At 35.9% G+C, this 24932-nt stretch overlaps 3 protein-coding genes across 6 annotated transcripts; 2 read left to right on the top strand and 1 right to left on the bottom strand.

Moving 5' to 3' along the window:
- The first annotated feature begins 528 nt into the window (after window positions 1–528).
- On the top strand, window positions 529–1250 carry LOC146747195 (fatty acid hydroxylase domain-containing protein 2-like). Its single transcript, XM_085498323.1, has 2 exons — window positions 529–755; window positions 1029–1250. Exons 1-2 carry the CDS (start codon window positions 529–531, stop codon window positions 1174–1176), a joined length of 375 nt encoding a protein of 124 aa, XP_085354449.1. The 3' UTR covers window positions 1177–1250.
- A 6750-nt stretch (window positions 1251–8000) lies between these two features.
- Window positions 8001–14265, bottom strand: LOC144350412 (uncharacterized). 4 transcript variants are annotated; one of them, XR_013420234.2, is made up of 3 exons: window positions 14189–14248; window positions 8915–9040; window positions 8001–8179 (listed from the first exon to the last, which is right to left on the bottom strand). XR_013420234.2 is itself a non-coding variant. In XM_085498548.1 (2 exons), the coding sequence occupies exon 2, from the start codon at window positions 13205–13207 to the stop codon at window positions 12272–12274; it is 936 nt and encodes a 311-aa protein (XP_085354674.1). In that variant the 5' UTR covers window positions 13208–13626; window positions 14189–14265; the 3' UTR covers window positions 10387–12271. The 4 variants fall into 4 exon arrangements, 1 of the variants encoding a protein (XP_085354674.1); XR_014929182.1 differs by having other exon boundaries at window positions 9009–9040; window positions 14189–14243; XR_014929183.1 differs by lacking the exons at window positions 8915–9040; window positions 14189–14248 and adding an exon at window positions 8802–8824.
- A 1323-nt stretch (window positions 14266–15588) lies between these two features.
- Window positions 15589–22600, top strand: LOC102800624 (fatty acid hydroxylase domain-containing protein 2-like). The gene is made up of 5 exons (XM_078008594.2): window positions 15589–15673; window positions 15888–16003; window positions 21393–21601; window positions 21767–22039; window positions 22318–22600. Exons 1-5 carry the CDS (start codon window positions 15589–15591, stop codon window positions 22469–22471), a joined length of 837 nt encoding a protein of 278 aa, XP_077864720.1. The 3' UTR covers window positions 22472–22600.
- The last annotated feature ends 2332 nt before the right edge of the window (window positions 22601–24932 follow it).

The raw sequence follows: 24932 nt of genomic DNA, 5'->3' as shown, positions 1-24932 counted from the left end.
AGAAGTTATTCAAGGTGGTACTTCTCAACCAATTTTTGTACGCCCCTCCAATGGTGTGGGCGTACTACGTCAGCGCTATGTGGCGTGGATGTAGTATCAGTGGTAGTGATTTGCCGAGCGGCGGAAAGATATTGTATGATTTACTCGCTTGTCTGATCTTTGCTGAAGTCATATTTTACTATTCGCACTGGTAAGCAAACTTTCCTATTGGTGCAATAAATCGACCATTCATCGATCGTGACTGGTGAACATTAAGTCACGGACGAGAGACCAGTAACCAGACGGTCTTTAGAAAACTAAAAATTGTAATCGGCACCCTGAATGTTACCATAAAACAATCATTGTTTCTTTTGCACAATTTATATTACGTCACACTCCACTCTAATTGAGGACCTTGACTCTGCTGAGGGCTGTATGCGTTATAATTTGTTTCTACGACCATTAGCTTTATCTTTAAGAGTAATGTTTCTTCACAAGGGCATTGCATCATCCATTCCTGTTTAAACACGTACACAAACTCCACCATGAATGGACGGCTCCCATTGGTCTAACGTGCATCTTCGCTCATCCAATCGAATTCGTGTTTTCAAACTTAATACCTGTGTTGGGTGGACCCATCGTGATGGGATCTCATCTGATGCTACACTGGCTGTAGTTGGTGACTGTAGACTAGTGTATAACATTACTTTGAATCATAGTGGTTATCATTTTCCGATTAGTAGATCACCTGAAAATCACGACTTCCACCATTCAAAGTGAGTAAATATTTGTTTTCACAGTTGATATATATGTCAAGATATATGTCATGTGGTGTTTGCGATTTGATATGAAATGCGATTCAATTCTTGTTATGTCAGATACGATGCAAATTCGATGAAATGTTATCGACGTGATATGATGTAATGTAGTGTAGTGTGATGCGATGTGATGTGATGTTATGTGATGTTATGTGATGCGAACTGACGTGACACAATGCAGTGAAGATAAAAAAAACCCACTCAATTCTCATCGATACATTTGTTTCCTAGGTTCAACGGCAACTATGGATCTACTGGAATAATGGATTGGTTACTTGGCACTGACGCCATTTTTAGAGACACCATCGCCTTCAAGCGACACAAGATACTGTTTGGAGCAACCCCAATGTCTGAGAAATACCCCGATACTAAAAGTTAGCAGTAGACAAAAAACAGACGTATGCAACTTTAACATCTTCAAGAAATGTTTTTATAACTTTAGCAATCACTCGATCCTAGATTTTTCCGCGATAATGTTGTTGTAAGATTGCTGTATGGCATTTATGACATTATGTCGTTTCCATCGAGAGGGCTATATACTTCGATTCATATGACACGCCTGTTAAGACTTCAACAGTGTCCCCGAATTTTCTGTTATAAGTTATTACTGCATAATGTAAGACTATTTGTATTCATATTTTAGCATCAAGTTGTTATCATGCACAATACCGGTCTGTTTTGTTCAATTATTTAGTGACAATGCACTAACATTAATCGCTGTTTTAACTTCTAATTACTAGTACATTAAATCTTGCAAGCTTAGCACTTTACCTCGCTTTTTTCAGTAGCTTAGGTACAAACATTATGGGATATTTATATTTGGTAATATGGCCGAATCTGATTGATTGAGTGGAAGTAGATATCATTCATTCACGGTAAATAAGGGAATTTAATCGCAGTCTGATTTAAACAACAGAGTCGATACTAGAAATTGCGTACACCCGTATGCCTACGATTGTACTGTTATGGTGAACTGGACGTGTGGTAAAACAGTCTGAGACCAAAGTGTGTCATCGAATTTCGAAGAATTGTTTGGTATGACAGATTAGAATTAGCTCTTACAACAACGTTGAGTTGCCGATTTATTCATAAACTTACATTTTGTATAACAAATCAACCAGTAACAATCGAAAATTGTTCTTTGGAAAAGGAAATTGAAGCTGTCTAGCAAATAAAAACAAAACATCAAGTCTAGTCACCATTTTTGCATGCAATGTATGGGTAGTTTGGTAAACAATTTCCAGATGAAACACTTTCTATTGCATGTATTGTTTCGTAGTTTTTGCCAAGAATTATATGTCATTTCAATTAATTGGTAAGTGTTTAAAATTATTAGACGTGTTATCAGAATCTAGTGTAAACTAATTATATAACCAAACCATTTAATATTAGAAAAGAAGTGAAACAGGAATGTGTCATAACCACACTCTTTTTAATATTTGCAATAATGATTTAAAAGACTCCCCCTTTCTAAATAATACAAAGGTTCACTCAATTATGTATGCTGATGATCTAATACTTATTTTCACCTCCCAGGCTGGTCTGCAGATAATGTTAAATACACAAAATAAATACTGTATAAAATGAAAAGTGGGCGCGAATCTAACATAAACGCAGGTTGTCATTTTCAGTTCATACATACATACATACATAATGAGGAAACAATACCATTCATGGGAATAAATGAAAACATCAAATATGTATAATTATCTATGAATTGTTATTAAATCAAATGGGAGTTTCAATGATACAATGTTACACTTAAAGCAGCCAAATAAATTCACATTATGAATAAGGTTATATTTGGAAAAATAGACATTGAACTAAAAACAATAGTATTTAACATTTCTTTCGAACCTATTTTATTTTACGGATCAGAAATATGGGCATTAGATATTGTTGACAATATTAAACGGGACAAAACAACAACTGAAGAAATAAATATTAAATTTTGAAAACAAATTCAAGAACAAGGTTCTGTATCATATCATTTAGAGCAGAGGTGGGTCAGTATCCACCTTTTCTCTGTGCAAAAATACAGGCAATGAACTACTGGCTGCACATGAAGGAATTCCCAGATGATCATCTAAGAAAACATGCTTACATAGAGCAAAAATTACCCAATATTATCAAATATAAATGGTTGAATGCAATACAATCAATTTTACAATAAAACGCGCTAAATTTCATTCAAGAAAATTCTCTTAGTATAAAACAAAAAAATCAAATCAATAGCATCTTAAAAATGCCTTTGGAAAGACAATATGTGAATTCATGGGGAGTTAGCGACATATTTAAATAAAGCTAGACTGTAAAATGGTATACAAAATTTATAATTAGCAACCATATTGAATCTGTAAATAGAAAAAGGTATACACACAACAAAATTATTATTATTATTATTATTGTTAATATTGAATTGGGGGATGGATGCTTAGGGTTTGAGTTAGTGTAAGAGGTGGGAATACTATAGTCATTCCTCAGCGTGTTCATCGTAACGAACGAAAATAAACTATTTATTTATTAAATAAGATTTTTTGGAGATCAACAAAACCTTACATTTGTTTCCTACACTACCCTACCTGTACGTTAGTTTAATTTGACCAGTTAACATAATGTTATTCTTATACCTAGCAGTTGCTACAAATATGGTAGTATATGATTTATTACCAGTGCAGGTTGCATAATTCAGCAAGGAATCTACATGACAATTGTATCCAAGTAAAAACAAAATTAGGTGACCGGGCACCTTTTATTTTACATCCCTTTTATTCATTGTGTGGTACACCGCGTTTCATGAAGACGTTAATTTGTTTGATGGACATTTATATATTTAGTTATTTGCGGCAAATACGCTTGCTTTTTAGTTCCCGTTCGTACAGTAGTCCGAAAACGTAACTAGTAATTTCGGTGCTGTGTTTGTGTGCGTGCGCGTTTATCGTTATATTTTGGACATGCTTTGATAGATTCTATTCACATTTGATACACATACATGTCATGGAGGTATACATCGGCACATGAAGTTGTTTTGTGATTAGATCAATTTGGACCGTTTGGCAACTATTCTAGTCTTGACATTCACAATGTAAAAATATAGACGTCTTTGATTATTCATCTCTATTTTGTCAGCAGGCGATCAAAACCTGTATTCAAGGCCTTACAATGTTCTATTGCCTGCACATATGTTTAATTGCTGCTCTTTGAACACCATTGTCAACATATTAAGTAAGACTTGAGAGGTTCTCTTTTAGACTTCTTGGAGAAAACAACAATTTCTAACACCTAGTTCAGTTTGTAAATTTTAGTCTTGCCCAGATTAGGGATTTATTTATCAATAGGATTCTGTTATAGACGTCTCTGACCTACCTGCTTCACCCTACGAGTCTTTGATCTGACAGCGTTTATATTGTTATCAACTCTCTTATCCAGTAGTTGATGGCACCACGTTCTGAGACCTACCTTGGGATGTTACGTCATCTGGGAAAGTTGTGTGTATTATATGGGTGTAATTATTGTCTTATTAACGTTACGTTAGGTATCCGGAATCAGCACGTTCGCAAACTTTTTGAAAGACTGACTTTATTCACTTCCCAAAACACACTATATTACATGGAAGTTTGAGACCTTGAGGCGTGTACATGTAGTCAATCACACGAAGTACTTAACACGTCTTATATACTTGATTAATTGCTCGGTATATTGGTGAAGATGGCTGCCACGATATTTAGTTGTGCATATTAATGATACAAGTATGTACGATGTAGACACGTTTAACATTCCTTGTATTTTAAAAGACATAGTCATTAATGTTATTTAATGGTCGTTTCTTGTTGATGTTATGTAATACTTTTAATTTAAACATGTTAATGGAGAATTGGGTTAAGATGTATATCGTAGTGATTACACATGCCTCACAGCGAGCGGTGCTCTATCACTCACGAATGCAATATCAACCACTAATAATTTGATCAACCATAAATAAAATAACTCTCAACCACAAATGTAATGCAAATTTAATTAATCGATTATTTATTAAAGAAATTAACTCTACAAAGCTTTTTTTATTGGTCCAAGCGCAAAGCTAGGTTGTTCCCTATTTGTTTTTCAATAAAATAAAATATTATTTGAGTGTATAAATAGCGAAAGTCGGGTAGACTGCAAAATAAACAAACTATGTTGCCTGGTTCAGAACTGCAAAGAAATGTTGATATATTTTTAAGTTTAACCTGTGAGGAGGCCTTTCCGTTGTCGCTAGTAATAGCAACAGTGTTTGACAGAAACAGCATCAAAATAGATGTTGAATCATTTAACAGTACTGGGGGGTCTTCGTCTAAACGATCATTCTCGCTCGGAGACTTTCTTTGAGATTTATCGCAGCTACAGCCGAATGTGTGTGGTGGGACTATCTTTACGTACGTCACGGTATGGGAGATAGTGACTTTCAGTTTTGTTATCATTGGGTACACTGTAAATCTTGGAAACACTTTAATGTTTTTCATTAAAACACACCGTTTTATTTGAAAACACACAGTTCTAATTAGTTGTGTTCACGTTACACGAAGTACGGGCTTTAAGCTGATTTAAGCTGATTTAGACTTATCTAGCATATTTGCATTTCGGCTAGACCCAATTGCGTCCACGCACAGGGAGGGCCAGTCGTTAGCACGGGCTAAGGGGCGCCATCAGTTGGTGACCTTTGGCAAGCCGCTATTTACGAACGAAAAAAGGATGACACGCGCGAGGTTCTATTTCTGCTACTGACAAGTTTCGTTCTAATTTTGAAGCGACGTGCACAGGAACGCGAGAGAAGACGGACCCAACTTATTTGGATGCACAGAAACAGTATACAACGGCGTAACACGATACAGAGTTTTATTAATGCTTGTCGTTGACAGCGAACCAAATTTATTTTGTCTACGATTGGAGCTGCTGTACGCTCTACTACAGCGACGCGATCAGTATGGAAGCCTGTACACTGAGCTCGGTTGCCATTTTGGGAATGAGAAAGTTGGATATATTTGATCACGTGCATAATGTTTTAGTTCCCGTTCAAAAAGATGTTATTGTTCGTTTCAGTTATTTACTCATCTGTTTTGAGGTGTAAATTTTCACAAATATTGGGTATTGTCCCGAAAGGTTTAAATTTCACTTATTCAGCTGCACATAAGTCAAGGAGACTTCTTCATGCGATTGATAATATCTTTTACAACAACTATACATGTCTGGTTTTTTTAAATGTTACACTCGAACTTACCTTATTAATGTATATATTTAGGAATAATACTTACTTGAGTATGTGATTTGTTTATTGTTTGTTATGATTACTGTACAATAGTGCAAAGTGCCTCATCATGAAACGCATCATTTGATATATTTTGTTTTCAAAAATGATAATGTTAATGATTTTTATCATGTTATCAGTGTAAATATATTTTAAAATGTGTCTCTAATACGAGCACTTGTAAATATTCAGTTTGTGTTTTACTTTTCAAAGGGTTGCGATGATAAACACTTTTTCAATACATATTCCTGGTGGACACTCTTTTCAAAATGTATGTCTAGTGAAATCACTTTTCAAAGAGTTGTGATAGTAAACACTTCATTAAAACATTTGTCTACGATTACAAACGTCTTATTAAAGTGATTACAGTAACCGAGTGACTTACGCATAACTTTGTTGACCGACATGGTCTTGTAGTTCGAACATATTCGAATATGCAAAACTTCTATGAGAAGCTGCTTTGTGCAGTGATAAGTAACGCGTATCGAACTGTGCGGAGTTCGAGACTGGGTATGACACGACTCAAGCGGATCAATGGGTGTTCGCCATATAGAACACGTGACCTGCAATTTTTCTTCCAATGCTCGTATCATTGTTTACACGTACCGTCCTCTTCTTCGCATTATTATGCATGTCTGCCTTTTATAAAAGAAGGTACACACCATGTTCATTCATTAAAAACATAATTCACTAATCTAGGGTCAATATTGAATATTTGCTGTGAAATACAGAAACTTTAATAATCGCTGTTGTGTGGTCACTCATGATGCGTTCTGTGCATATTTAAACCTAGTTCGATGAAGGGCGAAATAATCCTACCGGCAATAGTGCAGTTATCGATGCGTTGTTAACAACCAACTTCCCGGGTGACTCTGATTTTGAATAATATTTGTATAGCCGACGTCAGGGTTCGAAAATCAAAAAATAGGTTCGGTCAAGCAAAGTTTTTAATATGTAAATGGGAAATTTCGTTTATTTCTGTATTCATAAACAATTTTCAAAACCATCACATAAATATTCCGTACCATTTTACACTAAAATAATGATGATGTGGTCATTTGGCACTTGGCAGTCAGCTACGAATACCACAAATAATGTTCGCGAACGATAAGTCTGGTACGCGGCCATTCTCCTTCCCAGAGTTCCTTGTGGTTAGATCACCGAAAGTATCTCTGCAATATATATCGATAGCTGATTTTTCTGTAAATGCACTGTCAAGGGTGAAATAGTTATAATTTACAAAAGAAAATAATTTCCTCGCGGAATAACGGTTATTAAGGTGTTACTCGGTTCATCAAACTGACCGTCCTGTTGATTACCAGACAAAGAAATATAAAGAAACGAAAGCACTTAGGGGTATTTACGGCTACCTACTGTCCGTTGGGTTTGAGAATCGAACACCTGCATGGCAATGTTTTGTTGGACGTCCTTGAAAGTAGTGCCACTGTAACGCATCAACCAATCAACGACAAGTATAATATCGCGTGGTGGCAGAGATATATTCGTAACAATAGAACTCTGCCTGGGAGATTGGTCAATCACCTCACTACGCACGGCCATTTTCCGCGGTTGTTTCATTTGAAACCGAACTAAAAAAAGTGGAAAAAACGTATGTGCCATCCGAACTATGTATTAATGTCAGATTTCAGTACAAACGTAAATACGAATCATTTTTTCGCGGACTATGTTTTGCAAAGTATTGTTATTATAGTGAAATGGCGCAAGTTATACACCACAACCGGGAAGAAAAACGTTCTGTTAACGTATATAGTTGGGAAAGAAACATTAAAGACTAATTTCACTGAAAGGAGTCTCCTAACATTTCCGTTCATCTTGTATTATGGTGAATATTTCAATACTATTTCTGGCTTGAACGGGTTCGATTTTCCGCGTCAAACAGACATAGAACACAAAGGTTCTAGTAAGTTTATAAAGTTAGTCATTTATTGTACAATATACTGCTATAGCATCTAGAAAATGTACATAGGTATATAGGTTCAGTGTGTACTGTCATTATTTCGGGTGTACACCATTTCCTGCATATAATACTTTTCTGCATATTCTATTGCTGCATATTCACTGCATGAATTGTTGTATGTACCTGTTAAGATATAGTCAAAGAAATGGTCATTTTCATTTTTTTTACATACCAAAGGAAACATAGTTTGAAATTCTAAGGGGTGTATCAATAATAAAAAAAATAATCAGTGGCGTTTATCAGTTGTAAGAAAAACTTCCTTTTGTATCTCCCCTTCAGAATCATTTTACAAAACTTGTTATACCCTTCCCAATTCTAAATTCAGTCTTAGTATATACTATTATAATATAAATAAAATTAATACTGCTCTTGGGAAAGGGATACAAAAGTAATTCTTTCTGTTGTATCTTCTTCCACATTATAGGTTGGGTAAAATTTTGCAGAAATGTTATTAAATGACATTTTAGTATTTTTCGTGTGCTTTGTGTGTTTTTAAATTATCAATCACAAAATATGATGCAATTTATGCAGCTCCTATATAGACCAATATTTATTGATGCTGACATTGTGCTGTGGTCTGATGCAATGTTGCCATTGGTGAATATTGGCATAGGAGCTTCATAAACTGTAACAGTGACAAAGTACATGTATTTTACATTGGTGCATTTGTTACTGTAGGAAACATTCATAATGAATGCCTTGGATGCCATACATGACAAGTTTTGATTGGTCTATAAAAGGATACCACCACTTTCATCGCAGGCCACATCCAGATGTTTTACTGGATGTTGAAATTGAACATAATAACATATGATCCAAGTTCAATGTTAGTAAAAATGCCTCCTTTATGTAGAATACCTGGTCAGACAGGGCTGTCAATCAGACTACCATCAAACCAGAGATTTCAACGTGGACAAGTACGTGACCGACCTGGTGGTGGGGCGGAACTTACATGCTTATATTACTTGAAGTACCATGAAATACCTAGAAGAAACATGGTAATGGAGGTATTTAACATATGTAGACAATTTCTGACTGATGAAGAACTGTAGCGTATTGCCTTGTAAAAGGTAAATTTGCATTTTGTTATTAATCTATGAATTAAAGGGTTTTTAGCTGTAATTTGTAATGGGTCATTATGATTATTCCAACTGCAAATCTCATTGCCTAAATTGGCTTATCTTCTGCAGGTCTAACCATGACTGATTCATGTGATCATCAATATATGCAACACCATATTGTCATTATGAGAATTTGAAGAACATGTGTAGAGTGTTTGGGAAAAGAATAACAAGCAGACGGAAAACTGAATGCCGGAAATACAAGATGGACTTGAAGGGTTTTTCTCTATTAAAATTGCAGATGATAAAAGTAATGTTCACCCAAATGTTGTTTGTCAATCATGTGTTGTTGTTATTATTATTCGCTGTAGACCGAAGTCTAAACATGGAATATTATACCAACCTAATGTAAATGTTCATGTATTTGTACCTCACACTAGCCTGAACTGTGTTGTGTGCTTCAGCAGGAAGCGGGAACGTCCAGCTCTACGGCCACACCACCAAATGTTAAACGTCCCATCAATGAGGGCAATGACAATGAGTTACTGGTAGATTCTAATATTGAAAATGTCATGTCTGAACACACATTAGACACATGTGTCAAGAATATAGTACAGTGTGTTCAAGATGGTAATATGTCTTTAACACAGCTAATGGATTTAGCATTCACTCTTGGTTAAATCTCAAGCAAATGCCGTTTCTGAAGACTTCCTGTCTTTTAATCAAACATATGTTAATCTAAACTACTTGATTAATATTGACCCTGCAATTTGGTACAGTAACCGTAATCCCATTGTTTGTGCTTTCATTGATGGTGTTTCAAATGACACAGAAAATGAATCATTGACATCCAAAAAAGTGTATTCTAAATTAAAAGCAGTGGAACCAATTTATCATGTAAATTTGACTAGGGCTATTTCACCATTTGCATTTTCTGAAAGTCTGGTGAGTTATGCTATTTCTAACAGTAGAACTGTTGTTCAGTTACAAAGTGCTTCTCAGCCCACATGTACATACCCAAAAGTGCTTCAGGCCCAGGCATCTGAGCAACTAGTCTTGCCACCTGGTGATGTGGTGGTAGCTTTTGATAATGATCAAGTTGTAGGCAAATCTTATCGTGTTCGAGAAAATAACAAAGTTGAAGTCAGTGTACTCACAAGCATATGTTATGCACAGATTGATGCTGAAGGCACCAAAACTCAGATTTGAAACCAAGGATATGGTTCAACTATGAAAATTTTCCAAATGAAATTAAAACACTAATCTATGTTATATGTAGTAATGACTGTGATGAGTTTTTGAAAAAAAAATATCGGAAACGCATTACAATGAATTGTTTATCCATCTAAGCAAAAGATTGGAAAAAGTAGTAAGTGAACAAATAAGTAATTCAGGAGTTTACACCGATAAAATTGATGAAATTGTTAATGAAAAACGCACTGCCCTCACTCACAAATATTGCCCATCTTGTCATTCCTTGGTGGGGAAAAAATATGTCCAATGTTAATATGAAGGAGGCTGCTGAGAGATTATTAGAGACGTGTGGCCACCCTGTTCAGAATACTAGTAGTGTTTTGGTAGAGACAGTAACTGAAATCAGACTAGACTTTATGCCTGTTGAAGGTAAAGATTGTTTTCAATCACAGTTTACTTTGATGAATCCCACTAGCATGAATGGTAGCTCATTCAGATATGACCATGTTAGCACTAACCACCCTGCCTCACCACCACCTGTTGGTGTTCGAATCCAGTATTTGTAAATCCAAATTCTCATAAAAACATTGTAACAGTTCTCAGGCAAATTGGTACAACTGCTGGAATTAAAACTTATGGAACAGGTTCTAGATATTGGCTAGCTGTATATATGGATGGGCTACCATGCATGCTTGCACATAAAGTTATTCGCAGTGTACACAAATGTGTTCTGTGTTCAGAGTCCTTTTTTGGCAATGATGAATTTGTGAAGCACTGTATTGTATCCCACAATAGTGAACATGCAGACTTCGTGTTAGAATTTGACTGGGTTTTGCTACGAATTGGCCCTGGGCACATGGAAATGAACATGACAAAATCATTTTTTGAGCTAAATTAGGAGGTTTTCATGTGCTCACTAGTTGAGATCATGGGGTTTAAATCAGAAAGGGCTCAGAAATATGCAAGGAAATGTTCAGAAAACCACATGGGCATTATCGGAATTTTTTTTTGATGGAACCACAGATGAGCTTTTGATACCCTATGTAAGAAAGTGTATGGGAAAAGGTTTTGATGCATCTGTAAAGGGGTTCTTCAGATTTTTAAATGAAGTAAAAGATCCAAATTATATGTATTTAGCAGAACAGTGCTTCACATATTGTCAAGCAGTGGTAAATTACCGTGCTGGTGTGAGACGCAATAATGTGGATTTAATGAATGCAGCCAGATGTAAATATTCCCCAGTCTTTCATGCTAGGGTGCACCCTAAATACAGATTTATTGACATTGCTGCTATGACAGACAGGTTACTGTATCAAAGTGAACTTGGTAACTGTTTTGATAGGTGTGAGTCTGTATCTGTCTCTGGTGATCCCAGTAAAGGTGAAGGTTTAGATTTTGTACTAGAAAATTTTAACAAATTGAGTACATCATGGATTACTGGTATGCCAACCACATAGATGTGGATAAACATTTTTCGAAATTTAAGCAAATTGTACAAGCTCAGATTGGCCACATTTCAAAATATGGGTATCTCTGACCCTTCCAGTGGAAAAAGTGGTAAACGTCCCAGTCAAATTAATGAAATAAATGCCTGGCGAAGCTATCTGAGAAATGCAAAATACTGTCTGGATCCATTTGTAAACAGACCGCATGTAAGTGTGGATGGTAATCCACTAGATAGCAATCTTGTGAAGTTTACCTCTTTGGCAATGCAAAAAAGAAACAAATTCATAGAATTGAAATTTCTTGGAAAGCCAGTATCAGATGACCGAAGTGGCAATTACCCTGTATTTGTCACTCCAGCTGAGTCATGTAAATATCATGATATCAAAAATCAAACTAAGAGTGTCATTGAACAACTTGTGTTGGCAAACTTAGATTGTATATCAGATACCTACAATATACAGTTCTGAATGGAGTAACGAGATCAAAAGATCTAAAAGTCTGATTATATTGATTTCTATAATGAAAAATGTACCCTTGCTTGGGCAGGTGGTAGAGATTCGGGTATGGGTTCTCTTGTGAATGCAGGAATGAGCTCACTGGTGGATACTTGATATGTAGGTATGGTTTCACTGACGGATAGGAGGGATGCAGGTATGGGTTCATCACTGGTGGACGGTAGAGCTGTAGGTATTGGTTCACTGGCAGGTGGTAGAGATTTAGGTATGGGTTCACTTGTGGATGGCTGAGATGCAGGTATGGGTTCACTGGCAGGTGGTAGAGACTCGGGTATGGGTTCTCTTGTGAATGCAGGAATGAGCTCACTGGTGGATACTTGATATGTAGGTATGGTTTCACTGACGGATAGGAGGGATGCAGGTATGAGTTCATTTGTGGATGGCTGAGATACAGGTTTGGGTTCACTGATGAATGGTTGAGATGTAGGTATGGGTTCACTGATGAATGGTTGAGATGCAGGTATGGTTTCACTGGTGGACGGTTGAGATGCAGGTATGGGTTCACTGATGAATGGTTGAGATGCAGGTATGGTTTCACTGACGGATAGGAGGGGTGCAGGTATGAGTTCACTTGTGGACGGCTGAGATACAGGTTTGGGTTCACTGATGAATGGTTGAGATGCAGGTATGGGTTCACTGATGGACGGTTGAGATGCAGGTAGGGGTTCACCGATGGATAGTTGAGATGACATTGATTGGGGTTCACTGGTGGATGTGCAAGGTGATGACTGGTCAGTGGTAACTTCTTCCTCGTTTCCTAATATGTGTGTATTACATGGTAAAAATGATTCCATGAATTGCCTAAACTCTTTCTGAGGGGAAGGTTTAACAACTGGAACTGTGCCATCAACACATCTGCTGTCGCCTTTAGTTATTTTTAACCCATGTCCTTCAAAATCAGATACCAGATCATTAGATCCATAGTATCGTGACATTCCACCATACTTTACTTTAACAAACACACTTGCACCAGTCAACTTAATATGAATATCATGTGCAGCACTCAATATAACGTACTGCGGAAGCAATAGGCCTTGTGTCTGGAACGCAAGCGATAGTGCGCCATCAACGGAGCTGATGTGCGTAATGTGATGTCACTTCTGGTTGCGCGAGGTGTGACGTCACTCCATCTTCAAGGCGTCACAACAGAAATGTAAGTGGTCTTTCTTAGTGTGGTAAATTGTGGAAATAATATTCATTTTCTATTGATCTCCGCTTCACTTGGTATATTTATCAACCTTAATACATCCAAGATTTGAATGAAGGTGGTTTGGTGTGGTATATCATTTGAATTTCCTATAATGTGTTATGTCCTCTAAAATGGGTTTTCTTCCTACCAAGATTATTATGTTCACTGAAAATTATAAATAATAATAACAAGGAATTAGTTACTCCATTAGTACGGTTACAAGGCAATATTGATAAAATGCATGAGCAGGCCATATTATTAGCACGTGGGCTGGCACGAAAACCCTTTTTTCAGTTTATTTTTATTTGTGCCATAATTCATTATTTTTCAGAGCACCAAGATCAACATAACTTCATGTACTTTGTTACATCCCAACTTTATTCAGACACCCTGTTTATTTGCGGCAGCTGTTATACAAGAAACGTTTTGGTTGCTTGCTTCACTCATTTATTTGATGCTAATGAATTTCTCGTCTCTTTACTGTTATCATTGTTTCATGTTTGATGAGACGTATGTTTGATACGAAATTCACTGACCTCCTAACCATCCATAGTAAATATAGTGACTATGATGGAGGAAACGTGTGTGGGACGAAAGTTCGAATCAGCAAGCAAAATGACGCATTTATTAGTATGTAGTAACAGACACTATAATATCGCTTGACTCTGTAATTATAATTTTCCAAATCATTAATTACACATAGGAAGAAGATGTAAAAAAGCCTTACCTTTCTGTTACTTCCGTGTCCATCTCAGCCATGTGTGAAGGTCATACTAAGGGTCACAGACTCGTTCCGATTCATAATCACCCACAATGCATTTAAAGGTCAAAGGGGTTGCAGCCTCATTTTGAAACAATTCCCAATTGGGAAGTGGGTTATCGTGTTTTCCAATCGAACTGTTGGAGCTACGTCACAAGACGTTCCACGTTGATAAGACGCGCACCACTGTACCACGTATTTCTATGGGCTCTGAGCGCGCTGCTGAGGAACGCGGAACGCCGAGTGAAGAGCCGGTGAAAATCCGAGAAAAGAACAAGAACTCAACTTTGAAGTAATCATGAACAATCAAATTTATATACGTTACACACGCAAGGGTTATCTAATCGTGTCAAATCGGTAAGAAACTTGATTAAGTACAGATATAATGGCGCACTATCTAGTTTGTAATTTAATACAAATATTTTTTTTTAATATTTCAAAGCAGAAGGTATCACTTTTGTCTCACGCCCTTGATATAATCAATAGATTATTTTTTATTGGCAGAGCCTCAATGTTTGACACCATAGTCGTGTGGAGAAACATCACTAGGTTAGTTTTGTATATCATGTGCAGTTATTTCACTCATTTCAACGGGAATTGCTATTGTAGTTCATATATATTTATGCGACAATTTATAAGAATTGTTTAACATGTAAGTCAATATCCAAGCAGTATTTTGATAATATACTACATGAAGACAATAATGTAATCCATTTATTCCCTAAACATAACGAATCGTGGTACAGTTATTATGTTGAGTGCAATTCTGAAACAGCTGTTTAGAATGTTATTTTGTTTTGTTCATTAAGCCCCCTTGGCCTTTCTGATCATGAACCTTGTAGATCCACGAATCACAGCAAGGAGCTAATAGTCACAGTCAGAACTGTGTGTGAGTGGACCTATAAAAAGGTGATTATAATGTCACTAAACACTGTACACTGTATCCGTCGAAAGATCCAGTGAAGCTGCAAGTTCCACTGCTAGGAGATCGAAACACGCATTCGAGTAACAAATCACAACAATGACATTTATAGAACACTAATTAAACGCCAAATTGAGAAAAAATTCTAGAAAACTATGTCAAAGTACAGAGCAGAGAAAAGAATAAAGAAATCCTATGAAAAAACTTACATGTCACGTATTTATTATATGTGTTTGTTAACATGCGTTCTGTATTGACGTATATTATTACATAGTCCCTCATATATTAGCATATAGTCAATTACCATTTGAAATTTAAATAACCAGCCTCGGTGCACATGTAAGCATAGAACAGTAGAGTATGCACATGCGCAGTTTAGACGACAGTGCACGGATATATTACTTGGTGTTGCCGCTTCATTGTTGTAAACACGATGAAAATCTCAATGTCAAGCCACGGATTATTTGTGGATACATGGGACGGCATTTATCAGTTAACAGGCAAAAGCGATGTCGTAATGTTTTGCTTAGGTACGTATGCTATTTGAATGTGACACCACAGTACATTGTTTGAGAACACACAATTTAGCAGCCACTGTATCATTTGAGGTAAAACTTATACATCACGGACAACACAGATCTGTTTTGTTGTATTGTGTCCAGTTTTCATTCATATTCAATTAAAACAATTCAACAGAAATATTTATTCGACAATTTGTCTATCATGTGTTTTTTGCTTTGTCAGGGTCATGGTTGGCGGCTTTTGTAACATATTGGGTCGTTAGTATACCACTACTGTGTGTGGATTTAACGCACAGACCTAGATTCATTTACCAGTATAAAATGCAGATGGATAAACCGGTAAGTGGTATATTTATATCACTTCTCTATATATTTATATATCAACGCTATATGTATATAAATAGTGTTTTTTTTTCAGAGAAAGAGTTGAAAAATAAAGAAAAAAAACTGATATCTGAGACGAACTTCCAGAACAACGCGTTTGTTTTTTTATCTGCTATGAATTGTATGATAATCGACCTCAAATTGTATACATGATACATGCCAATAGATAATTTTCCGCTCAATGAGATCCCATGTTATGCGTGAAAACAAAGGTCGTAGCGTCGTAGTGACGTCAAGACATTGCGCGGGATTCGCAAACGCGGAAGTATTTTTGAGGTATTTTCACGTTTTATAGTGTTTGTACACGCATTTGATGATGAACAATTTTGATAATGTAAGGGTAGCTCAACGACATATTACCCACTAAAAGATCGGTATGTCGATATTGAGTTATGGGAAAATAAATTCAAGTTCAAAATCAAAATCAAAATCAAATCATTTGATTTTTGCATTCGGTCCCCGCTTTTCACACGAAATCTCGCAATGAACGGAAAATCGATTATTGTATATTGATTTTTGTAGTTCAAAGAGGTATGCTATTATAATAATGGTTTCGTTTCAAAAATGAAGTATCAATTCAGAATCTAGTATCACCAATTTTCATAAAGCGTTTAAGAGTTAATATAGTTAAATCAATTTGAACAGATCTACACACAAATCTAAATTACTTTACCGACATTTTAACGTTTTTACCGCTTTTAATTTGTGCCAAACCTGATCTGAATAAGTCCAAAACCCTGAAAAATAAAAATTCGCCGTGTGAAAATGATATTATTCGCTTAATATTTAATCATAATCAGAATAAATATTTACTCTAGGATTCTATTTAATTAACCAACTTGAATAAAAGCTCGTCATCATTTCAGAAATATATTGAGTTCAAAACTAGTAGCTTCGTGATGAGTGGCCTTCGCTGTAGGTAGATTTAGTAGCGGGTAGCTTTCCCGAGGAGTAGAGCTTTGTCACAGTAACTCGTCCTTCAATCGTTGTTGAGAATTAAAGTTTTATGTGTTTTTAACAACTGGTGTTATTCTGGGAATACCATCCTTAGGAGCTGCTCTGGCAGGTTTTTTTAAATGCGACTTTTGCTCTGATAATGTCCGTAATGTTATAGATCAAGAAACATTTGACCATTTATAGAATAGACATTGCATCATGTATTCTTGTTATACTGCTTAGTGACATAATGTAAGTAATGATATTATTGGTGTTGAAGAAGGATAGTTGAATATTGTTTATTGAAATTAATAATCCCCAGAACATTTTTCCAATATAGATAAGAATGTTGGTATCACCCACCTCTGAAAACAAACTCTTAATACCACGCTGACGCGTTTGGTAACTATCCGGACCAGCAATCGAATTATCAATCTTCATGAAGGCTGTATTCTGTATTTCCATCTATTTGCTTAGTGGTCTGAAAGTGAATATTGTCATGTTCAAGGGTGTGTTGTTGCGTACAGTGCTACAATCAAAGATGCGTTGAACAGAAATTCAATTTTGGGCTAGTGCCATTGTCAAATTTTGGAGAGTACAGGAGATGTTCCAGTAAGAAATGTTGATGCATATCAAAATCTTTTATTGGAACTTAACATGTTCGATGTTGCTATGTTTTTAGGCATACAACGAACTCAAAACAAAATTCAAGCCTGCGTCCTTGAAATCTCGTTTTATCGCATTTACTTTTCCGAGCGTGAAAGGTAAATATAGAAACATTCCATTGCTGTTTTTGGTAAATATAGATCATGTTCTTTTCAAGGATTTTGTTATGCAAATCGAACAATTTTAACAATTCGTTACTGGAACGTCTCCTACACTGTACATCATTGGAGTATTTTTATGTTTTTCATGAATAAAACACCTGTATTTTCTATCAAAACAGTAGTTTTTTTTAGTATTTTGTGATATGTGATTTAAACTTTTTAATTTGAAACACTTCAAAAAGCTAAATCGCCAACGTTGTTTCAACCAAAAACATTTATAAATATTTAGCAAAGTGTTGATATATAAGGCAAATTTATATTCATAGGAGTAATGTCAAACTGTTTTATTTGGAAAGACATCTGAAAACAAACATACATGCAATGTTTCAGCCTAAAAATACATGTTTCAAAAATTTGTATATATACAATATGTACACAAGTTCATAGACTAATTAAAACAAAAGCGTTTTTTGGAAGCGCTTGGGAAAACAAACATACATGCTCAACCTAAAACATCCGACTATACATGTTTCACAAGTGTATGTACCAAATACTTGTGTATGCATTCTACTTATGTATACAGCATATTTATCAGCAAAAACGCCCACACACCATTGTCAGCAAACATAATGTGCACCTAGCAATACATTTATTGATTTAAGTATTTTCAAAAAATAAACATTAATTAATGTAATTCGCCCATATGTCTACATTGTACGTTTCATAAATTCAGTGACAGATTGAACATACACGAAACTGTTATCAAAGCTCAAGTTAGTAAACTTAATGACGCAGCGCTGGCCAGGCGTGCGTAAATTCCCTGTGATCTAATAGATTCATTTTATATTGGCGGAACCTCAATGATTCCATCGGATGGTGATTAGTATACACCAGTTCGAATTTGCATGCAATCTAAATGAGCTATACCTGAGCCCCTGTAAGTATCTTAGAATATAACCATAATTATTTCACTATTATTTAGAAAATTTCATGAATACAATACAATATGAAACCAAATATTGAACAATAATTTAGGTTGCTCCTTTGTTTATGAGAAACTTTTTGTAAACTGGGTGTTTAAAATTAACACTCTTTGCGTGTTCAAGTAACAATAATTGGAACCAGGAGCACGTGGAAAGGTGGCAAGCTCTTCAAAGAAGCAACAACTGTTTGGAGCAATTGATTTTTAGATTTACTGAGAAAGACGAGATTCAGAAGATATCCTAAATGAAATTGAAGGTATGGTGGTATTGTTACTCCATTATAAAACGTGTGGAAAAGGTGATTGATAGAGCCTACATCGGCAGCTGTGTACTGCGTAGTCATCTGCAGCGGCCTCCATTCATTTAATTATGTGCGGGTTGGTTCGGTACTTCATACAATTAAAGGACCAGAGAATTGCTTACTGGATAAATCCCTTGCCGACATATCTTGGAGTCATGAACTTATTTATCAAATAAAATTATACAAGAGAATTCGATAGGAAAATGCAGTTCTATTCGTGTATTTCTGATTCAAATATCACATTCATCGAATCTGTAATGATAATTGATTTTGTTACTGTATTTTTTTCAAACTGAAAAAATAAAGGTTTGGTAAGAAAGGACGAAATGATTTTACTGATATTATTTTTTCCGTTAAACATGGATTAGTGTCGTCGTCCCATGTGCCAGATAAGTCCTGATTAGGTAAATATATTTTTTAACATACCACACCGTTCCGTTTTAGAGATCATTTTAAAAGTGGTGAAAAAAAAAACAATTTATTGGACGGACAGAAAAGTGAAATATGAATGAGATGGAATGGCTGAGAATGGGATTGGAATGGCAAAATATTGGGAACGTTAATTTATATCAAAGAACAACTTTAAGGATGTTATCTTATGTTATAGTTTATTACTCATCTGTTTTATATTTTGCTGATACAAGCACTTTTCAATATGTAGATTGCGTTTTGTGTAAAGGAATTTTTCAAAGTATGGCGATGATAAAAGGTTTTAATACATGTTTCTAGTGGAAACACATTTTAAAATGTGTGTTCAGTAAAATAAATAATAAATGACATTGTATCTAATTGGTGGTAGGAATTTGTTTGTGTTGCTGCAATTTTGTGCAGTTAACCATGTGATGTATGAGGTGGCTTTTCTATCCATAATAGTATTAATTTTAATATTTTCGAATATTTAAAACATATAGTATCTATCACATTTATATTTACATGTCATAAACAATTACAGAAAGATTAATTACAGAACAAATTTCAAATATTTCAAATTACATTAGTTTCGTAAACTAAGCACAAAGCTATGTGTGTCAGACAACTCATTCATCAGGGATAGAACACAGTTATCTTCACCACAAACTTAATATAAAAATAAATTTGTATATGTTGACACGTTCATAACAATCCAGCTCAGTTTAGCCTGGATTTCCTATTAACAATTTCTTGCAATAACTTTACATTGTAATCAAATTACTTATTTGACATATAGCTATGGATTCTACACATGGCAAGATTTATTTATATGTAGGGTCACAGGTATTACAGCTGTAAACATTCCAGACAAACTGGAATGCCTTGCCATATTTCTGAATTTATCAAAAAAATACAATTTCGTATCTGATATACATATACATTCACTGCACTGAAGGGTTACTGACGAAATATTTTATAATGCAATTTCCTTTCTGTTTTTTTTTTAATTTGTAGTATTGCAATACATTATACATATCTTTATTTTATTGCTGGAAAAAGATGATTTCTTATCCATATTGAAAAATATTGTTCCGGGAAATATTAATTTCAATGAACAATATTCAACGCTTTTGTCTGTATGTATGACACTAAGCAGTATAACAAGAATGCATGATGTACAGCCCGTTCTAGAAATGATCAAATGTCCCTTGGTAAGACACTAGAGGACAATAACCAGAGCAACTGCACACATCATAATGGCAAATAAATCAACAACATGTATGGTATTCCCATATTAACGCGTCTTGTTCATAACACTCAAAACATTTATTCTCCACTCCTACAAATGGGCCAGTTACTGTGAATGATACTAGGAAGGCCACTCACCACCAAAGCCGCTAATCGCGAAGATACTGGTATAAGGTAGCAATAATAGAAGGATTGTATTCGTCACACCCAAGAGCTTGGGACATACGATGGCACATATATACAATCGGTCGGCTACTTGAACAAACATTGGTCAACTACTCGGTCCGCAACGTATACCTGAAACAAATGTTCTGCTACATGAAATTCTATATCAGCGAGCTGATTTTCAAGTAGCGGAAATGTTTGTTTTCAGGCAGGAAAATGGAACTCAATCTCAGATTTATTCTCATATAACAAGATCTATTCAATTAATCGTAAATCAAAATTTAACATGTTAAGGAAGGAAGGATAGTTAGTTAGTTGAATTACTGAAACCTATCGCTGCGATATAAGTGCAACAAAGGGGTCCGTTCCTAAGCTATGGTAGAAATATGTATATCACTATGAACTTGAAAATACGCCTTACTTGTAATTGCAATTATGTATGTTTTGACTTTTGTGAATTCCAATCAATAGAATGAGATATGTATTCATAGGTTATGTACTCTAGGTTTCGCTGTATGTCTTATCTCTACTAGATCGAAGTTGCTAAACTCAAGAAGTTATTCAAGGTGGTAATTCTCAACCAACTGTTTTATGCCCCTCCAATAGCGTGGGTGTACTACGTCAGCGCTGGGTGGCGTGGGTGTAGTGTCAGTAGTAGTGACTTGCCGAGCGGCGGAAGGATACTGTTTGATTTACTCGGTTGTCTGATCTTTGTTGAAGTCACATTTTACTACTCGCACTGGTAAGCACGCTTTCATTGATCGTGATATCAGTTAACGTCACTGGTGAGCGTCACGGGCGAGAGACCAGTCTTTAGAAAACTAACCATTTTAATCGGCACCCTGAATGTTATCATTAAACAATCATTGAATATCCCCATCTTATAAGAATAATGTTTCTCCACAAGGGCATTGCATCACCCATTCCTGTTTAAACACGTACACAAACTTCACCATGAATGGACGGCTCCTATTGGTCTAACGTGCATCTATGCTCATCCAATCGAATTCGTGTTCTCAAACTTTATACCTGTGGTTGGTGGACCCATTGTGATGGGGTCTCATCTAATGGTACATTGGATGTGGTTAGTGATTGTAATGTATGCCATTACTTTGAATCATAGTGGTTATCATTTTCCGATTACTAGATCACCTGAAAATCACGACTTTCACCATTCGAAGTGAGTAAATAATTTTGTTTTTGTTTTCACAGTTGATATATATGTCAAGATATATGTCATGTGGTGTTTGCGATTTGATATGAAATGCGATTTAATTCATGTCATGTCAGATACGAATTCGGTGAGATGTAATGATGTGATACGACGCGGTATGATGTGATATAATGTAGTGTGATGCGATGTGATGTGATGTGATGTGATTGAATATGAACTGACATGACACAATGCGATGAGATGATAACAACCACTGAATTCTCTTCAATACATTTGTTTCCTAGGTTCAACGGCAACTATTCAGCTACTGGAATAATGGATTGGTTACATGGCACTGACGCCATTTTTAGAGACACCATCGCCTTCAAGCGACACAAGATACTGTTTGGAACAACCCCAATGTCTAAGAAATACCCCGATACTAAAACTTTGCAGTAGACAAAAACAGCTGTATACAACTTTAACATCTTCAAGAAATGTTTTTATAATGTTAGCGATCACTTGATCTTAGATTTGTCCGCAATAACGTTGTTGTAAGATTGCAGTTGACATTTATGACATTATGTTGTTTCAATAGAGAGGGTCATAAGTATCAAAATAGTGGCACATATAATTTAGTTGTCGGGAACTGTTATACTTCACTATAGGGATGGTACCAAAATAGTAGCACATATGATTTAGTTGTCGGGGACTGTTATACTTCACTATCGGGATGGTACCAAAATAGTGGCACATATAATTTAGTTGTCGGGGACTGTTATACTTCACTATAGGGATAGTACCAAAATAGTGGCACATATAATTTAGTTGTCGGGGAGTGTTATACTTCACTATAGGGATGGTACCAACATAGTGGCACATATAATTTAGTTGTCGGGGAATGTTATACTTCACTATAGGGATGGTACCAAAATAGTGGCACATATAATTTAGTTGCAGGGAACTGCTATACTTCACTATAGGGATGGTACCCAAATAGTGGCAAATATAATTTAGTTGCAGGGAACTGCTATACTTCACTATAGTTATGGTAACAAAATAGTGGCACATATAATTTAGTTGTCAGGAACTGCTATACTTTACTATAGGGATGGTACCAAAATAGTGGCACATATAATTTAGTTGTCGGGGACTGTTATACTTCACTATAGGGATGGTACCAAAATAGTGGCACATATAATTTAGTTGTCGGGCACTGTTATACTTCACTATAGGGATGGTACCAAAATAGTGGCAAATATAATTTAGTTGTCGGGAACTGTTATACTTCACTATAGTCATGGTACCAAAATAGTGGCACATATAATTTAGTTGTCAGGAACTGCTATACTTCACAATAAAATTGGTACCAAAATAGTATTATTCTGTTGTCTGTTATTATTCGATATAGGATTGGTACAAAAATGGTGGCATGTATTATTCTGTTGCCGGGATCTGTTATTATTCGATATACGATTGGCACAAAAATAGTGGCATGTAATATTCTGTTGATGGTATCTGTTATTATTCGATATAGGATTGGTACAAAAATAGTAGCATGTATTATTCTGTTGTCGGGATCTGTTATTATTCGATATACGATTTGCACAAAAATAGTGGCATGTAATATTCTATTGTCGGGATCTGTTATTATTCGATATACGATTGGTACGAAAATAGTGGCATGTATTATTCTTTGGTCGGGATCTGTTATTAATCAATATACGAAAGGTGCCAACATAAGAGTGTGCATTCTTTTGTTGTCACATGACCCCCCAACAAATCATAATTCCTTTTGTTAATGTACTGATCATTGCATTATCAGATTCCCGGGGAATTATTCGAAATTGTGCATAGTGAAGCCATACCTACCTTGCCAAAACCAATGTATTGTATGCATTGCGCGTTGTGTTGGCCACATTGTTTCTAACCCCTGCCAAATGGGCTTCAGCTTTATTTCCCACTCTTTATCTCCTCCACTAGCTGGCTAGTTTGCGGGATTTGTCCACCCATGTTTTGTGATATATGCTAATACAGTTGTGTTGTTGCAATGGATGGGAACTGTTTTATTCTATACTTCATCTAGAAAGCAATCTAGTGCCCTCCCAACATATTAGGTATGTTTATGTGAAGCTGTGCTTTCCAAGGGAACCACTCCCCATTCTATTTTCAAGGTGTCCATGACCAGTGTTATAGCCGGAGTTGATGGAGCAATCTGTTATCTCCGTCTTATGTTGGTTAAGTCCATCCACTTGAGGGCAGTCAAGCTTTGTGAGGTCCATGATATATTCATGTGGCGACCCACACAACTGGAGTGTGTACCTGGACAAGCATACCCTTGAGAGCTGTTTGAGGCACAAGGCCTCTCATAGATGAAGCCATTTCCACAAAGCTCATTAATTGTCCGATCTGTGCAGATGTGCTTGCTTGCAAAAAGTGTGGCTGTCGGGTCTCTCAACCTGAAACACTCCCAAGAATACATTCCCGGAAATACTAAATGTGGAATATGATTGTTTGAAGGATGTGTACTAAAATAACTGCTCTTGTATCAACCAGATATTGATAGAATGGATTCACATTGTTGGCCTGCTGTGCAGCCACAAAACTGGCACTGCCATTAATTTTGGAAAAAACCTGTGAGGCTACAATGGGCAAACATTGAACTAATATGTTGAATCAAATGTATGAGATTGAGTGATATCAGGAAATCCTCTGATGTACACAGCAGTGTACCTCTGTTGGGGTCACCACCATGAAATGCTCTGAGAGAATATACTGATTCAGTTGGCTTGGGTCTATATTGTTCTTTATTGTTCACCAAAAATATGGGAGAATAACACAGAAAAGTCAGGCACTGCTGCCATTTGCCAATAATTCTCTCACTTCCTGGAAAATCATGCCTACCATTACTCTTGGCGGA

This window comes from Saccoglossus kowalevskii, chromosome 4, assembly GCF_978046115.1.
Source record: "Saccoglossus kowalevskii chromosome 4, keSacKowa6.1, whole genome shotgun sequence".
Taxonomy (NCBI): domain Eukaryota; kingdom Metazoa; phylum Hemichordata; class Enteropneusta; family Harrimaniidae; genus Saccoglossus; species Saccoglossus kowalevskii.
The sequence above is the reverse complement of the archived record's forward strand: the minus strand, read 5'-3'. Positions and strand labels throughout refer to the sequence as shown.

Coding starts and splice junctions, on each gene's coding strand:
- LOC146747195 (XM_085498323.1), top strand. CDS start 529: ATGGACGGCTCCCATTGGTCTAACGTGCATCTTCGCTCATCCAATCGA. Junction 756..1,028: donor CACGACTTCCACCATTCAAA/GTGAGTAAATAT, acceptor TTTGTTTCCTAG/GTTCAACGGCAACTATGGAT.
- LOC102800624 (XM_078008594.2), top strand. CDS start 15,589: ATGTCAAGCCACGGATTATTTGTGGATACATGGGACGGCATTTATCAG. Junction 16,004..21,392: donor AAATGCAGATGGATAAACCG/GTAAGTGGTATA, acceptor TATCTCTACTAG/ATCGAAGTTGCTAAACTCAA. Junction 22,040..22,317: donor CACGACTTTCACCATTCGAA/GTGAGTAAATAA, acceptor TTTGTTTCCTAG/GTTCAACGGCAACTATTCAG.
- LOC144350412 (XM_085498548.1), bottom strand. CDS start 13,207: ATGTCACGATACTATGGATCTAATGATCTGGTATCTGATTTTGAAGGA.